The sequence below is a fragment of the Rhinatrema bivittatum genome, chromosome 4 (genome assembly GCF_901001135.1).
Source record: "Rhinatrema bivittatum chromosome 4, aRhiBiv1.1, whole genome shotgun sequence".
NCBI classification, from domain to species: Eukaryota; Metazoa; Chordata; class Amphibia; order Gymnophiona; family Rhinatrematidae; genus Rhinatrema; species Rhinatrema bivittatum.
In genome coordinates, this window is record NC_042618.1 from 369,057,590 (window position 1) to 369,076,349 (window position 18,760).

General features: G+C 44.1%; 1 protein-coding gene across 5 annotated transcripts in view; it reads left to right on the forward strand.

Annotated features, from left to right (window-relative positions):
- The window catches only part of HDAC11 (histone deacetylase 11), a 154,294-nt gene that overhangs the window by 44,895 nt on the left and 90,639 nt on the right, over positions 1-18,760 (forward strand). For all 5 annotated transcript variants that reach the window (XM_029600833.1, XM_029600828.1, XM_029600832.1 and 2 more), the window contains exon 3: positions 18,332-18,432. In XM_029600833.1, the coding sequence (XP_029456693.1) occupies positions 18,332-18,432 (101 nt within the window). The remainder of the gene's footprint in view (positions 1-18,331; positions 18,433-18,760) is intronic.

Genomic DNA, 18,760 nt, shown 5'->3' on the forward strand with positions numbered 1-18,760 from the left:
GAAGAATTTCATCTAAGTACCTCTCCCTTAAGTTTTTGCAGCCCAAATATATTACTCTGCATTTTTTAGCATTAAATCTTAGCTGCCAGACCCTAGACCATTCCTCAGACTTCACTAGATCCCTCCTCATGTTTTCCTACACCTTCCTGGCTGTCTACCCTGTTACAGATTTGGTATGATCAGCAAACAGACAAACCTTTCCCAACAATCCTTCTGCTTTGTTGCTCCCAAAAATATTGAAAAGAACCATTCCAAGGACCGATCCCTGAAGCAAACTACTAGTAGCATCCTGAAGCAAACTACTAGTAGTACCCTCCCTCCTCAGAGAAAACTCAATTTCTCACTATTCCGTTGTCACCTCCCACTTAGCCAGTTTCTAACCCAGTCAGTCATTCTAGGTCCCATACCAAGGGTGCAAAATGTATTGATAGTCTCCTGTACAGAACTGTGTCAAAGGCCTTACTGAAATTCCAGAACACTACGTCTAGTGTTCTTGCTTTATCCAACTCTCTGGTCACCCATTCAAAGAAATTGATCAGATTCGTCTGACAGGACTTTCCTCTGGTAAAACCATGCTGCCTCATAACTTGCAATCCATTGGATTCCAAAAACTGCACAATCCTCTGATTTAGCAGCAATTTTATTAATTTTCTCACCACAGAGGTCAGACTAACTGGTTTGAAGTTCCCAGACTCTCCCAAACTTCCACATTTATGAATAAGAACCACATCCACCAGTCTCTAGTCCTCTGGAACTACTCCCAACTCTAAGGAAGCATTAAAAGGTCAGCCAGCAGAGCTGCCAAGACATCTCTAAATTTACTTAATACACGCTGATGTATCCCATCTGGCCCCATCACCTTATCTACGTTAAGTTTATAGATTCCATGCTTGCAATCTATTATTTAGTCCTGGGGGAATTCTGCGCTAGTGCAGAATTTCCCCCCCCCCTCCGTGCAGAATTGCCAAATTCTGCACAGAAAATGACAGAGGAGGCCCTAGCGTGCAGAGTGTGGAGTTTGCGCCACTCGCAGTGAAGATGAAGGCCTCAGTGAAAGAGTGTGTGTGTGTGAGAGAGCAGGGGGGAGTGGAGTGTGAGAGAGCAGGGGGGGGGGTGCTTGAGTATGGGTGCCAAAGAGCGGGAGCCTATGTGAGGAGATTGTGGAGGAGTGTGATGTGTGTGAGAGATTGAGTGCTGGCATGTGTGTATGTGAGGGTGCTTGTGAGAGAGCGGGCCTGTGTGAAGGGATTGTGTATGTGAGAGAGAGCCTGTGTGAAGGGGGGTATGAGAGAGAGACATAGGTAGCTTGTGTGAGGGTGTATGCAAGAGAGAGAAAGGGAGCCTGTGTGGGTGTATATGCAAGAGAGAGTGACTGAACGTCTGTTGTTTGTGCGAGAGAGAGAGGGGGACCCTGTATGAGGGGATGTGTGTGTGAGAGAGAATGAGTGAGTCTGTATGGGGGGGGTGTATGTGCACTAGAGAGAAGGAGGGACAGAAGGAACCTGTGTGAGGGGCAGAACTGAGAGAGGGGTCAAATTCTGAGAGTGGAGATAGATTGGAAGGGGTTGAGCTAGAGGTAGATGGGAGCGATACTGGCAGGTTGGAGGAGTTAGGGCCTGAGAGGGCAAAGTGGCCAGGGGAATAGGGAGAGTGAGTGGAAGATACACTCTTATAGTGAATTTCTAGGGAAATTCTGCTCAAAATATTTAAAATTCTGCATCTTTAAGTAAAACCTTTTTCTGTATTAATTTAAAATATAATTATTTAAAGACTGTCATGTATATTGTGTTATTTTGACCAACATAAGGGATGCAGAATTTTGTTTTTGTGCACAGAATTTTACATTTTTTTGTACAGAATTCCTCCAGCAATAATCATTGTACTACACCAGTGGTTCTCAACCGGGTTGTCGTGACTCTCCAGTATGTCGCCAAGCACCAGCAGGTATGTTATACACTTCCTGGTCTCCCGCAGCTCTTCCCTCCCTCTCCTCCACACTAGTGAAAAGCACCCATTTCTTCGATGAGCACCGCTGCCGTTCCTGCTCGGGCTATTAGCACATTCAAGCCCGGAGGGGCACGGCAGCAGTGTTTGTGAAAGCGAGCTGCGAGGCTTAGCAATGTCCGGTGAGGTTCCCACCCCCACCGGCAGGATGAGAATGGCGGGATTTGTTGACTGCCCGGCAGGTAGAGTTCTGCGCTGGTGCGTCAACGTGATGTGATGACATACCAGGCCCCTCCGGCAAAAAGAATAATGATGTGCTGGCTGGGTTTCCACCCTCTGTCTGCAGAGCAAAAGCTTGTCAGGAAAAAGAGGGCATGGAGGAGGGCTGAGGGAGAGGGAAGGGGTTGTGGCTGAGGTGAGAGGGGAAGGAAAAGGGAAGAGAATGTGAGTGAGTAAGTGGGAAAGGTAAGAAGCTGTGGGTTAATGAGGGAAGGAAGGGAAAATGGCATCAGGCGAATCCACCGGGTGTGCAGTGGGGAGGCCAAGCCTCGCCCATAGAAAAAGAACATTGGGGCCCAGCCGCTAACTGAGAGGTAAGGTCACACCAAAGAAGACCTGGCTGGACCAAGCAGGCAAGGAAGGGAAAGAAGGGGAGAGGTGGGGATGAGAGAGAGTAGAGGAAGGGATGAGTGAGGATGGATGGAAGGAGTGAATGAAAGGCGGTGTGAGAGGGGGAGGGAAAGAGATGGATGAGCAAAGAGAAGGGTGTGGAGTGGGGAGAGAGGAGGGGAGAAGGGTGAATGAAAGGGAAGGGATGGGGTTTCACACCTGGAGGGTGGAGGCAGCAATGGTAGAAAGGGTGAGACCCAGAGGGGGCCATTGCAGCCGAAGAAAAAGAGGAAGGTAAGAGAGAGAGGGCCAGCAGCTGAAGAAATAAAGGCGAGAGAGAGGCCCTGGTTAGAGCTGCTGGTGGTGGAGAAAGGAAAACTGGAGAGAGGCCTTGGCATGAGGAAGTGTGTGTGTGTGTGTTTGCAAGGGCATGTGTAGCGGGATGCACAGGAAGAAAAGGCCATGCTGTATTGAAAAGAAGCAGCAGCAGCGCAGGCCTGGAGCAAAATCAGAAGCAAGGGAGACAGCAGCGTTAGCCCCCACGGTCAACAGGATTCTTCTTTCTTGGGTTGTGGGGGTTGGAAGAGGCTGCTGCAGCTACCGTTTATGCTCGGAGGGAGGGAGGGAGTGGGAGTGAGACAGTCAACCAGCCAGTGTATAAGTGAGAGAGAGAGAGCATGTGTGTGATTGAGAGACTGGTCAGGAAGGTGACATGCATGCATGTATGTATGTGTGTGTATGTGAGTGGTCGGGGAGATGATAAGAGACAGAAACTGGTGCACACTAGACAACTGTACAACTTCATGAACAATGGCTCTATGTACTACCTTTAAGGACTTAATTAACTACTTCTGATTCATCTATTGTTTATACTCTTTATTTATTGCCTCCCTAGGCCTTTTTTTCCAGCGGTCTACGCTTCCAAGTTTACTATCCTTGTTGAATGTAACTTTGCTCTTCCTGTTCAAACGATTTTTTGTTACAGTTCCCCAATTCGATGTAAACCGATCTGATATGGTCATCAACCATGAAGGTCTGTATAGAAAAGTGTTAAATAAATAAACAAAGTACACATAAAACAAAACCAACCACAGCAAAATACAGAAAGCATAAAACCATAAAAAATAAAATCAATTTACAACTCAATATAAACCTAAACACAAAAATCCAAAACCTGCATCCATCCTAAGGGAAGAGCCATCTCTTCACTTTTTTGGGAAAACTCAAATAGTTAAGCTGCTGCCTAATGTCTAAGGGTAATTTTGTTCCGCAGTGCAGGAGCAGTCACTGAAAAGTCTCTTGCTCTTAGCCTGACTTTCTCTAGTATCTAAAATGATAGTGTGAATAAAAGGGCACCTTGACTAGAGTGTCATTCTCAAGAGGGAGTGTACTAGCTTAGCTTATTGTGCAAATATATAGGCCCATTACTTAGCTAAGTTCATTCTTAACATTTTAAACTGTCTTCTTGACAATGGGCTGACAAAGCAAGATACACAGGAAAGGACAGATAGCGGTACTCTTTTGGGCAGCCCAGTATTGATATAGCCACTACAGTTTGGATCAATCGCAGCCTCCATATCAGCCTCAAAGAGAGACTGATGCTAAGGTTATAGCGATGATAATGGGACCGCTTGAAGCTCTTAAGGTCCAACAGTGGATGAAAGCAGTGCATGAAGCATAATTTGAGAGAAGCCATATATACGGTCTACAACACATGCTTTTGCAAATCCAATGCCAAATTTAGAGTGACTCCCAACAATTTCAGCACATCTGTGGTAATGACCATACAAGAATCGGTTCGAACAAGACATGACCTAGATAGTGGGTTGCCATTACCAACCATCTCAATTTTTTGCCCATTCAAAACCAGTTTACTCTGTTAAAGCCAATTTGAAATCATCGTTAAGGTGTTTCATTGCTAGATTGTAATTTTGATCTAGTGGACAAATGATTTGTCTATCATCTGCATAATTATATCCTTTCTTAGCGTCCAGTCAGATAAATCCAGAACAAGTGGCTCCAAAAGGTGCCTCCCCCAGTTGAGATTCCTGAGGTGATTTCCGTGGTCCCACAGATGAGTGCCTTGGTCCGGTAGCTGGATTTTCAGCTGGCATGGACTTAGTTGTTAAGCAGATGAAAGGCAGCGGGTACAGGAAGCCAAGCGCGGTGGTGACAGCATATGCCCTCTCCCCTCGCTGCTGGAAACAGTCTCTGTACTCAGCCAGGTAAGGCTGAGCTCAGGTAAGTTTAAAAAAATAAATAAAAAACACAGAGAAGGAGGGATTTTTGGTGTAGGGCTTCCTCCTTCCCCCGGTCTCTGTGCTCGGCACACTGTTCGTCCCACTATGTGAGAGGTTGAGGGACATGGGCAGCGTGGCGGGTTGAGTAGCCTCTTTAGGCTAGGCTCTGCTCTTGAGGCTTTTTTGCTGTGCCCCGCGTGGTAGGCCTCAATGGCGTTTTGCGCACTTTCTTTAGGCTGCCCTCTACAGGCTTGTCGGTTCGCTGTGTGTGTTTAGCTATGGGTCCAGATTGTGCATCCAATTTTTGGACACTTAGGCAGGCCTAGTAGTCTGTGCATCCAAATTAAGTAGTGCCTTAGTGGCCATCCACTTACCTGTGTGCAAGTTGTGCATTGCTGTGCACTTAAGTTTTTACGGGCTGCCTATCCTTGCAATGCCTAAATCTTGGTTTTATTTATTTATTTATTTATTTATTATTTTTATATACCGACATTCATCTCAATTGAGATATCACACCGGTTTACATTCAGGTACTGTAGGTATTTCTCTATCCCCAGAGGGCTTACAATCTAAGTTTTTGTACCTGAGGCAATGGAGGGTAAAGTGACTTGCCCAAGGTCACAAGGAGTGATAGCGAGACTTGAACCTTGGTCTCCTGGTTCATAATTATGTACATAGTCCACTGCTCTAACCACTAGGCTATTCCTCCTCCCTGGTTGCCTAGATTGGTCATCTAGAATTTTTGTACGCCTTTTAAAAAAAAAAATGAAAAAGCTAGACACACACCTCCGGTTGCTGATCAGCGTGCTGTCAGCCTAATGGTGCCTATATCTAAGAAACCTAACCACCTTTCTCTTTGTACTGCCTGTTATATTCTGGCATCTCAGCCAGGAGTGCCTGCTGACTTGTGCCAGCGCTGTTTGGAGGCTCAGGGTGAACTATCTTCCTCTTCACTAAACTTGGTTCTTTCCAGCCGGATGTAGGTCTGGGTAAAGACATTTCAGGTCGGGTGCCTGATTTTGGAGCTTCCCTAACTGGTTCTTCAGCATCGCAAGGTAGTTCATTGAGTATGCCTCAAGTACCTCCGGGTCTGTATATGTCTACATTTTTGTGGGTAGAATTTTTTTTTCAGGGATTGCAATCCTTTCTGCAGGAGCAGTCATCAGCCCTGTCCAATTCTCCCAGGGCAGAGTTTTAGGTGAGTAACTTGCCTGGACCTACTGTTAAGCGCCAGAGTACTCCTAGAGCGGCAGTGGGACTCCCCGATAGAGATCTGGATGGCACAGATGATGACGCTGATCACTCTCTTCGGGTTGGTGAAATTCCTCCAGGATTAGAACTGTATAGGACTATGCTACGGTTCTTTCATAGAGATTTCCCAGACCTTGAAAATGCTTGAGGTTTCTGGGACAGATTCTGTGTTCGAGCCAAAGAGAAATCCTATTTTGGTTTCCTTGCGTAAAGCCTCTTATTTTTTCCGCATGTTGGAGGCTAGTCAAGAATTGATTGATCTTGAGTGGGGTGCCCCAGAGGCTAGTTTCAAAGGGGGTCGGATTTTGGAAGGCCTTTACCCTTTGGATCCAGTGGTAAGAGAGCATTTACGTTTTCTGAAAGTGGATGCACTTGTGTGTGCAGTCTCCAAACAGACCACTATTCCCATGGAAGGAGGAGTGGCCTTGAAGGATGGTCATGATAGAAGGATTGAGACTTTCCGTAGGCAAGCATTTGAAGCAGTGGCAATGACCTTGCAGATCGCTTCTTGTTGTTCCTTTGTGGCTCACTCTGATTTGCTTCTCTCCCAGGAGGTCGATGACTCTGGGGTGAACTCCAGGGCAGTTATGGAACCAGCTGCTGCCATCTTGGCAGATGCGGGCTGTGATTTGGTCCACACTTCAGCCAGAGGGGTGGCGCTTGTAGTAGCGGCCAGACATCAGTTATGGCTGAGAAACTGGTCAGCTGATGCGACCTCCAAGGCTAACCTCACCAAATTGCCCTTTAAAGGCTTGCTTTTCTTTGGGAGTGAGTTGGAGAAACTGGCCAGTAAGTGGGACGAATCATTTGGTTCTTCATTTGCCTGAGGATAAGAAGCATATGCCTTTACCATGAGAGGCCGTGCTAGAGGATCCAAATGTTTTGAACCCTATAGAGGAGAGACCTTTAAGAGGACTCAACCCTCCTGTAGGTCTCAGTACTTTCGTCCCAAACAACCCAGAAGGGGTGCAGGCTTGGGTAGTGGAGCCTCCCAATGAAGTTTTGCCGACCTACCCCCAGGAACGGGAGATAGAATGTCTCTCTCTCTTTTATTAGAGGTGGATCGAAATCACATTGGATCAATGGGTCATGGGGGTGATATGAGAAGGATATATGAATGATTTTTGCAGTGTTCCTTGGAACGTGTTCATAGAGTCTCCCTGCCACTCCCCTCAGAAGAAGCAGGCAGTGGAGGGTACATTGGCAAGGCTCCTGTGTCTGAGGGCTGTGGTTCCAGTGCCCACGACTCAAGAAAATATGGGGCGATATTCCATTTATTTCGTTGTGCACAAGAAGGAGGGCTCCTTTTGTTCCCATCCTGGATCTCAAATGTGTCAACCGTTAATGTGCAAGTGAAGCATTTTCACATGGAAACCTTACGCTCGGTGATAAGGACCGTGCAGTCAGGGAAATTTCTGACCTGTCTGAGGTGTATCTTTGCATTCCCATCCAAGTAGAACATGTTATGCATGTAAATTTTCTCTCATGCATATTCATTGTGGATATCCTGAAAGCCTGTCTGGCTGGGGGTTCCCCAGGACAGGGTTGGGAACCACTGAAGTAGAACATCAATGCGTTTTGCAGTGCTGGGATGCCATTTTCAGTTTTGAGCCCTGCCTTTGGGCTGGCCACCGCTCCCAGGACCTTTTCCAAGGGAATGGTAGTAGTTGCGGCAGACTTGAGAGAGGATGGGATCCTAGTACACCCGTGTTTGGACATCTGGCTGATTTGAGCCAAGTCGCTGGAAGAGAGCCATCTGGTGACTCGCAAGATGATTTCCCTGTTGCAGGAGCTTGGCTGGGTAGTGAACATTGCCAAGAGCATTCTTCAGCCCACTCAGTGATTGGAATACTTCGGGGTTTGGTTCAACACGAAGCAGCGCAAGGTTTTCCTGCCAGAACCTCGTGATCAGAAGTTGATGGCACGGCTACGTCTGATTAACAGTCTGCGTCCAACCATATGGTCCAACATAAATTGCCATGCTGGGTCAGACCAAGGGTCCATCAAGCCCAGCATCCTGTTTCCAACAGAGGCCAAACCAGGCCACAAGAACCTAGCAAGTACCCAAACACTGAGAAGATCCCATGCTACTGATGCAATTAATAGCAGTGGCTATTCCCTAAGTAAACTTGATTAATAGCAGTTAATGGACTTCTCCTCCAAGAACTTATCCAAACAATACTTGGCCTAGTAGCGGCAACCCTGGAAGTGGTGCCATGGGCGAGGGCGCATATGCGTCCTCTTCAGCACTCCCTGCTGTCTTGGTGGAACCTGCAGTCTCAGGACTATTCAATTCGACTCCTCCCAACTGCAGTAGTGGCTGCAAGTGGATCATCTCAGGAGGGGAGTTTCCCTAGCACCACCGGTCTGGCTAGTACTCTCCCCTCTCAGGAGGGGAGTTTCCCTAGCACCACCGGTCTGGCTAGTACTCTCCCCTCTCAGGAGGGGAGTTTCCCTAGCACCACCGGTCTGGCTAGTACTGACAGCAGATGTGAGCCTCCTTGGTTGGGGCGCTCACTGTCAGGAGCTGACTGCACAAGGGCGCTGGAATGCAGAAGAGTCTCTCTGGAACATCAATCTTCTGGAAGCCAGGGCAGTCCAGTTGGCATGTTTGTAGTTCAGCAACAGGCTGCATGGTCAATCAGTTCAGATAATGTTGGACATTGCAACAACTGTGGCTTACATCAATCATCAGGGAGGATCCAAGAGCCAACAAGTGTCTCAGGAAATAGATCAACTTACAGAATGGGCAGAAGGGCATCTCCAGATGATCTCAACCTCACACATAGCAGGAAAAGACAATGTAAGAGCAGACTCTCAGTAGGGAGAGTTTGGACCCACGAGAATGGGTATTGTCGGATGACTCGTTTTAGCTGATTCTGGATCACTGGGATCTCCCGTTCCTAGACCTGCTGGCAACGTCTCATAATGTGAAAGTTCTGCGATTCTTCAGTTGCAAGAGAGATCCAAAGTCATTGGGGCTCGATGCCTTACTGCAGAAGTGGCTGAAATACAAGTTGCTGTATGGCTGTCCTCCATGGCCCATGTTGGGCAGATTGATTCGAAGAATTGAGCACCACAGAGGGATGGTGCTCTTTGCTCCAGATTGGCCCAGGAGACCGTGATATGCAGATCTGCGACAGCTTCTGATGGAACTGCCCCTTCGGCTTCTGGTGCATATGGATCTGTTGCAGCAGGATCCTGTTCTTCATGAATATCCGATTCAATTTTGTATTATCTTGCTTGCTGAAACATGGATGCTCTGTGCTAAGAGCTAGAAAATTCTCCACTTGGCAAGTGTTTGAGGCCTGGTGTGAGGATCAAGGTGCTTTTCCTTGCTCGGTCAAGATCCCACTCATTTTGATATTTTTGCTGGGTAGCTTTAATAAAGGCTTGGCCTTTAATTCCTTAAAGGAACAAGTAGCGGCTCTCACCTGTTTCAGAGTTCAGGTGAATGGTGGTCAACCCTTGTCGGCTCATCCTGATATGGCCCATTTCCTGAAAGGTGTGAAACATCTTTGTCGTCCTTTGCAGTTTCTGGTGCCCGCATGGAGTCTTAATTTGGTATTGGATTTCTTAGCAGGCAGTACATTTAGACCGATGTATAACCTGACTTTGTGGTTACTGACCTTGAAAACTGTGTTTCTTGTGGCAATTTGTTCTGCGTATAAGTTTCTGAACTGCAGGCCTTGTCTTGCCAGGAGCCATTTCTCCGGGTGACTCCAGCAGCGTACTGTTCCTTCTTTTCTACTGAAAGTGTCTCTGACTTTCACTTGAATTAGTTCATCTCCCTGCCGTCTCTGAAAAAAGAGTGAGATGTAGAGGAGTATCGTCTGTTGTGACCCTTGGATGTCGAGAGACATATTGTCAGATGTCTGGAGGTTCTAAGCCTTTAGGGAAAATGAATCATCTGTTTGTCCTTCATGGCGGTACCAGGCAGGGAGAGCCAGCCTTGTGGGATTAAGGAGGTAGTCATGGCTGCATACATTGATGCTGGGTAGGCGTTACCTAGTCAGGTCAGGGCTCATTCCACTAGGGATCAGGAAGTGTCATGGGTGGAAGTGAAATGATCTCCTCTCAACATTTGCCGAGGTGCAACATAGTCCTCGTTACGCACTTTTTCCTGGTATTATTGTCTGGATGTGCAAGCCTGGGAGGATACAGCCTTTGCACATGCGGTTTTGACTGGACTGTGGGCAGCCTCCCGCCCTGTTCAGGAGTAGCTTGGGTAAATCCCACTTGTTCTGGATTCATATGACGGGATGCTAAGAAATGAGAAATTACTACTTATGATGATTTCCTTTTCTTTAGGACAGTCAGATAAATCCAACTTCCCTTCCTTGGCTGCCAAATGGTTGTATTGTAGTCCTCCTCAGTGACTACGTGTTAGAGGGATTATTGGTAAGTGTTAGCCCAGTTCCTAGACTAGTGTTGCCTGTTGAATGAATATTGAAATGGTTATCTGTTTAATCAAATTTTGCTAGTCTGTCCACAGTTGCTTTTGAAAAGTATACTGGCAGGCTGATGTCTCTGCAGGGGTTTATATACTATGACGTCAGTTTACTCCGACTCCATCTGCTGATAGAGGAGCATAACCCACTTGTTCTGGATTCATCTGACTGTCCTAAAGAAAAGGAAATGATCAGGTAAGTAGTAATTTCTCAATGCACCTTAATGAGCATATTGCTTCTTCTAATAGCTACATGAATGTATTAAAAAGAAGTGCAGGCAAAGAAGAGCCCTGGGGAACCGACACAGGGTGCACATACTGGGTGAGAAAACAAACCTTTAACACGAATCAAACTACTTACCTTTCTTCTAATTTTTCTATGGCCCTCTGAGTATGATTCCACTCCGACCTTCCCACTGCCTTCTATTCACTCTAGTCATTGTACCATAGTAGTTCATTCATTTTTAGATTTATCATCCCTCGCCCATGCGTTATGCATGTCTTTTTTTTTTTTTTCTTCTTCACATCAGCTGAGACCATATGACCTTAATTTTTATTATTCAAAATTTTTTGGATTAATGCAGCATACATCGTTTATGAAAGTGTTTTATTCTAAAGAAATTGTCTGAAGTGTTAGCAATTACAAGACAGAGGAAGGTAAAGAGGAGACTGGATAACACTTGACAAGCCATGAATTACAATTGAATTCCTTGATGATACTTGGTGACAAAGTTATAATAATAATTTGAGTGCATTTAAAAAAGAAATGTAGTGTTAGCCTTATAAGATATAATTTGAGGATGTGCCATATTGTGCATAAAAATACAGTTTTGAAGTGACTGAAGGCACGTTTTCATGACACAATGATTAGTTTCAGAATAGCATGCTAAAATTTTATGAATTTCACCAAGATATTATTGTTAACTAATATCTTCTCTACGGTATAGACTTCTTAAATGTGGGATGTATTTAACTGTGGGCACATTTCAAGAGGCCATAATTTCTCCTGCCGATTGACAGACAGTATGGTTATTAATTTAAAGCAGTAATGGCCACTTCTAAGTTCTTGGATGGGCAATTTCATCCTGAAGGAAATCCTCTCAGAGAGCTTAAGATGCTTTCCTTATGGCTGTAGAAGTAGTTTTGGTAGTTCTTCATCTGTCCTGGCTTCAAATCTACAGGAATGGTCACTCAGTGAAATTAAAATAGGCATTTGCAATGAGGGAATGTCCTGGCTGAAAATGGAGCCCAAGGCGGTTCCCCTGTATGTATGTGGTGTGTTTAGTTTGGGGTTTTTTCCCCCCATTTATTCTTGCAAGAGCCCTTAGGAGGCGCTAGGTAACACATCCTCTGATTACCACCGAGTCGGTCCATTGTGCAAATTTGAATAAAGCACTGTCCTTAATTGGCAAAAATACTGTCTGTTCCCTTACTCCTGTCCAGTTTAATCCAGATTTTAAGTGCAGAAAGAAGTTGCCCAACCTGAACATCTGGTTTTAAAATTGCTTCATTTGATCATTTTGTCAGATGACTTGAGCTTTTGCACATGTTCTAATTTGTGCACAGATGGCTTCTTCATTATGTATAAAAATTGCAGCAGGATATCAAAGTGATCCCCAAATCTTTAGTGAAGAGCAAGCTTTTGTGTGTGCAGTGGCTATATAATTGTATATTAATGTATCGGATGTGGTGTGGTTGAAATCTCTGAAATCTTATATTGCATAAGGTTGAGGGACTTAAGGTTCCAGATTGCTCCTTACGCCAGTGAAGATGTTCCAGATGGGCTTGAAAATGTGCATTATGTTGGAGAGGTTGTGGTACCAGGGGCAGCTTGAATTGTATGTTTTGCACATTTTTATCTGCCTCAGCTGCCATAAAACATCTTAATTTTTCCTATTAACTAATTTTCAATCCAAGATGGCGCTCTAAAGAGAGGGTCTGTGTGCGTCTCTCTCCCTGCTTACCTGAAAGTTTTTGCCTATGCCGCACTCTGGGCGAAAACGACGCGCCCGTGAGGCTGAATCTGGAGGCTTCTTCACAAGGCATCATTTGCGGGCTGATGGACGAACATATCCTCCGAGGAATTGATACGCCGAGAGAGGAGTCGCTGGAGGATAGCCGACGAGACGCACTTACATCCGGCGCCTTCCTTGACTCATTAACATCTTTGTCCCCAGCAGAGAGAAAAGCTCCCGAGAACCCTGCTGCAAGTCGGATGACTAACCTGTCCCACCCGGAACGGTTTCCAGGTCACACCAGGGTGGAGGCTCCACGAGGAGTGGAGGAAGCTCCAGCCAGTGCGGAACAGTCAGTAACTTCAGGGTTAGACGGAGGAGAGCCCCAATGAGGAGAGATTCATGCTGGGGAACGGACTACTGCCTGGCAGAACGGAATAGACATGGATGAAGGAACACTGCAGGAGTTTGAGACAGACCTGGCCCCGATGGTAAGACCAAAGATTTTTCCTTGGAATCCATATGGATGGCAATTGAAACTTTGAATGAAAATGTTTCCCTGCAAATAAGACCCATTGTGAAAAACTGACCCAATTGGAGCCGTAAATACTAAAATTGAAAGAGGAATTTATAGAAAATAAAAAAGCAAGTGGACACATTAAAACTAGAAATAGGGGAGATGAAAAAACAACATATTAGAATGGTAAAAGATAACTTATATTTTTTGAGGAAAGTTGAAAACAGAGAAAACCAAATGAGAAGTAAGAACTTGAGGTTAATCAATTTTCCAAAAAAGATTACGGTTTCTCCTGTAGAAATGTGGACTAAGTATGCAATGGAGAATTTGAAAATGCCTCAGGCTACGCTACCCCCTCTATCAAAGATCTGTTACCTTCCTACGAAAAGAAAACCCCCCGTTGAAGGTCGAGAAATGCAAACATTGTCCCCATTGAACTTATCTGAAATTCTTGAAACATCAGCTGAAGAAGAAGCTCAACCAGCAACATTGTTAATTTCTTTCCTATTGGACTCTGATAGGGACTGGGTACTTAGAGTTTATTTTCATAATAAAATGGAGTTATTTTTGGGTTTGAGAGTTCAAATGTTTCCTGATTTTTCTAAAGAAACTCAGTTAAGGCGAAAACAATTCCTAGAGTTAAAATCAAGAGTAGTACAGTTGGGTGCGTAGTTTTCTCTCAGTTTTCCCTGCAAGTCCCTTTTCAAATTTAAAGATTTAAGTTACACTTTCTTTCAAACGCTTCAGCTAGAAAAGTTTATAAATGATAGTGACCGCTAGACCAGAAAGTAGCCCTATCCCTGTGCATGAGTAACCTCATAAAGGTTAAACTGTTCTGTTAAATAATTTACAATTCCTACCTAGTGCTTTCTGTAAACTAAATAGTTGTTTATTATTTATTTCCTTATTTAGTCGTCTCTTAGAGCGGATCTCTTGCACTTTATTGAGGGCTAAGGGTGTAATGATGGTATTTATAAGTTTCTTGTGAATTGTTATGTATTATTATGTATTATTAAGATACCATTATGCTGTTTTTCTTTTCAATTGTATACATTGTATCATTGGGAAAAACTTAATAAAGAGAAGATTAAAAAAAAAAACTAATTTTCAAGTCAATGTTTATGACATGCTTTTCCAACCAAAAAAAGTTCAAAGTGACTTACATCAAATTTCCAGACGAGATTCAGATACAAACTCAATAAGACACATGTTTGAGTACAGTGAATTACATTAAGATTGACAGTGTGTTGAGATTTCATGGGCATTTTGCAGAGAAAGGAGGAGAAACGTTTTATGGGTTAGGAGGAGAAATGGCTTAGTTGGAGTGATTAGATTGTTAATTTATGGGAGGATCAATGGGTTTTCAGTGAGCCCTACATGGACCAGCATGTCAGAGGTCTGTATGTCATTGCTCAGGGTTTAGGACTGGCTAGTGCCAAAGGGTATTTCGAACAGCAAGGTTTTCATCATTTTCCTTAAGGTAAAGAGATCTGGAGCCAATCTGATGTATGGGGGTAGGGAGTTCCAAAGGCTGGGGGCAGAGCCTGAAAAAAAGTCATTTTTAGTGTTTTTGAGGTATGCAGTCCTTGGGTATGATATCATATGTCGGACCTGTCACATTCGGATAATAGAAGGACTAGGAGGTACTCCATGAAGTTAGCAAGTAGCATATTTAAAACAAATCGGAGAAAATTCTTTTTCACTCAACTTATAATTAAGCTCTGGAATTTGCTGCCAGAGGATGTGGTTAGTGCAGTTAGGGTAGCTGGGTTTAAAAAAAGGTTTGGATATGTTCTTGGAGGAGAAGTCCATTAACTGCTATTAATTAGGGAATAACCACTGTTATTACTGGCATCAGTAGCATGGGATCTACTTAGTGTTTGGGTACTTGTAGCCTGGATTAGCCACTGTTGGAAACAGGATACTGGGCTTGATGGTCTGACCCAGTATGGCAATTTATGACCTTATGATTGCAGGTGCTCAGGAGGGTTTATGGCTGCTGAAGTAGGTAGGGGTCTGACCTTTGAGGGATTTGTAGGCCAGAGTCAGGATCTTGAAATCAGTATTGTAAAGTGTTGGCAGCTAGTGCAGATTCTTCAAGATTAGAGTTATTCTGTCAATTTTGTGCGCATTCATTATGCAAGCAGCAGTGTTTTGAATAAGCTGTAAGCAGCTGTTTAGAGTACTGGGGATTCCTGCATATAAAGCATTACAATAGACCAGATGTGAGAAAACAATACCTCGCACAGCAGTAGCAAAGCCCATATCATCCAGAAATGGGCAGAACAGACAAAGGTGGATAATAGACATTTTGGTTATAGTTTGAATCTGATCCTTGGTGGTCAAGTTGTGGAGTCCAGAATAAAACCCAGACTTCGGACTTGAACGTTGAATGTGAGAAGTCATTCTTCTTAGGGTTACTTTTGGGAGAGGGTGATCGGGGTCCGTTTTCTTGATCGTTAGCATCTGTCTGTTGGGAGTTTAGTTTGTTCCTGTACAGCCATCTAGCAATTTTCTCTAGTATTTGGTTGAGTGGAGTAATTGAGTCAGATTTGTGCCTAGTGGGAATAGCTGTTGGATGTCAACTTCTTAAGAGAAGTGGGTGATGTAGCAATCCCTGATGAGCTTGCTCAAGGAATAGATATTGAAGATGGTAGCTGAGAGGATGGAGTCTTGGGAAACTCCACAAACAAGTGAGTGTGCTTTGGAGAAAACTGTTCCCATGGAGATAGTTGGTTATAGTCTTGGAGGAAGGAGGCAAACTGGCAAAGGCAGGGTCTGCCAACCAAATATCCTCATGAAATCTGATGAGAAGGAGATTGCGATCCACAGTATCCAGAAGCTGTTGAGAAGTCCAAAAATATGACTTTCCTGAACCAGGCATAATAATTTGCTTTCTGTGTTTTAATATGGACTGAAACCTGACTGGAAAGGGTATAAGGAGTTTGAGGTGCACAGGTGATCTGTTTTTTTTGGAGTAGTACTGCTTTTTGATGATTTGGCTTAGATAAGGGATATCTGACACGGGGTGGTAGTTTAGGTTGTTGGGTGTTAAGGTTTGTTGTCTTCAGTGTTGGTTTCACAGTTGCTTTCTTTAGGGCCTTTGGGATGTGGGCTTCTTCCAGTGTGGCTTTTGTTATGGCTTCAGTGCAGCACAGTAGCCTGTGTTTGGCTTGTTTAATTAGCCAGGAGGGACAGGGGATCTTCTGAGCAGGTGGTTGGTCTGAGTTTGGTGAGCAGGGAATCAATGTTGTCTGCTGATAGTGCGTGAAAGGTGGTCAGAGATAAAGGGAGTTTTGTGCTGGTTCTTTCACTGGAGCTTTCTCCAGCTTTGATCGAAACCATGTTATCTTGTTCGGTTTATGCCATACAACAACTTACTCCTAGGGCAATTCTGTGTAAAATAATTTAAAATTCTGCAAAATTCTGCGTACTTTATATTGGGTCAAAATAACATTATACGTATACATAACAGTTTTTAAGTAATTTAAAATGTAATACAGAAAAAAGCTAACTTTCAATATTTTGAGCAGAATTTCTTAGAAATTCACTGTAAGAGTGTCTTTCACCCTCTCTCTATGCCTCTAGCCAGTCTCCTTTCACTTTGTCCTCCTCCTGCCACTATCTCTCCCCTCCCCCTCTAGGCTCAATCCCTTCCACTCTATCTCCACTCCCAGAGTTTGACCCCTCTTTCAATACTGCCCCTCACACATACACACATAGGCTTCCTCTCTCACACACAATCCCCTTTTCACCCACACCAGCTCCCAATCTCTCACATACATGCATACTCCTTCACAATCTCCTCACATAGGCACCCTCAAATGTGCTCTCTCTCACACCCCAGGCTCGCAGTCTTACATACACACACGCACACTCTTACCAAGGCTTACTCCATCTTCACGGCAAGCGGGACGGCCTCTCACTATGCTGGGGCCTGCTCCATCTTTGCCATGAGCAAGCCGGCCTCCGCTCATGGTATGCTAGGGCCTGCTCCTTTTTTGCCACAAGTGAGCCGGCCTCTGCCTGTTGCACTCCGGGGCCTGCTCCTTCACAGCGAGTGAGCCAGCCTCCGCTCACGATATGTCGAGGTCTGTTCCATCTTCGCCGCAAGTAGAGGCCATCCTGCTCATGGCGAAAATGAAGCAGTCCAGGCGTGAGCGAGTGAAGGCCATCCTGTTCATGGCATGCCAGGACCTGCCAAATTCTGTGCAGATTCTGCGCAACTGCACAAGGGGGAACCCTGCTCTCTATTGTAGCGCAGAATTCCCACAGGACTAAACAACTGCAACTGGTTTGCTTTTTACTGTGATATGTTGAATGTGTTTCTATGCTCTTAAGTATTAGTGTATACAATTTCTACTATAAAACTCAATAATATAAAAATGTTTCTGCATACATGTGCCCCAGTGCTTAGGCAAGAATGTAAGAACCTACACTGTAATTACCATGGAATGTATTTTAAGTATTTTTCAATGCCTGGGATAGTTATCAGTCTTCAAATTCAAATGCAGACAGTTAATCAGATTTAATAGCAAGTTAGACCTTATACTGGGTCTCGCTAAGCACCGTTATTTTGTACTGCAGTTTTCTAACTAGCAATAATTTGGTATCTATTGTTTCTGTGCTACTAAGCATGAAAATTGAAGTGGTGAGACGAAAACACTTGAAGGGTTATTTAAGAAAATAGTTATTTGTACTGGTTAATGTAGGCTCTAAATGTTATCCATAGGTTAGCAGATATGGAGTACTAGTAATAACTGCTTTCAGGCTTCACCAGATTAAATATCAATAGGGGATTGACAGTGCTAAATGTCCTCATTAACCTAAATGTTCACTGATTATTAAACTCCCTATGTAATTATTGTGCTCTGTATTTTAACATTTTCTGCTCTGAAGATTTAGTGAATTAAGTGATATTATGGTGCTGGAAACTTTGTGGTTAAACACAAAAAATTAGGGTAACTACTTTATGGTATGTGGGTCATATTTTAAAGCTCGTATTTGTACCATAGCAGTGAGAGTCCCTTTGGGAGTTTGTTCTTGTCTGCCCTTCCGCTTGTGAAATCTTTCTTAATTATAGTTCTGATTCACATTTATTTTTTCATATGCATCGTTTTTCTTAAGGAAGAATGCTCGTTTCTACCAGGCTGTCATGTCTGGGGAAACTTGTATATAGTTCATTGCAATGTATTGTTTGGCTGCTACTGTATTTCAGAATTACCTATTGGTCACCATATAAAAGTTTTAACTGTAATAAGTGGTAACCATAATTGGGAGTATGTAGTACATGGCGTGTATTATTCAGAAATATGCTAAAAAGGTTACGATGCTAACAAGGTGCTACTTTGCTTTCTTATTGCAGAAGAAAAACTAATTGCAGATGACACCATTGTGGTAGCCCAAGAAGCCACCGAAGAAGATCTTTTGGTAATCCACACAAGACGGTATCTAAATAAACTAAAGGTAGATCCTGCCTTTACTGTAAGCTTCATAGTCAGTTTGCTTCCAGTCCTTCCATTTGTTGCAATTTACATGCATGTCACACCCGACTGCGATGTTGTTGCATCTTTTGTTAATGTCAAGTTTCGTGACATTTACTCAGAAAGAAAGCAATAGCAAATGTAATGAGCTACAAAACTCAGCTTTCTGATGATTAAATGTTTCTTCCATTGTTGATACTGTGTTTGAAAAGCTCCATCAGTGTACCGTCAAATAATAGTTACTTGAGAGGTCCTGTCCCTAAGTGAACAAGGATTAAGAAGATCAGGGAGGAAAAAGGTTTAACTGCTTC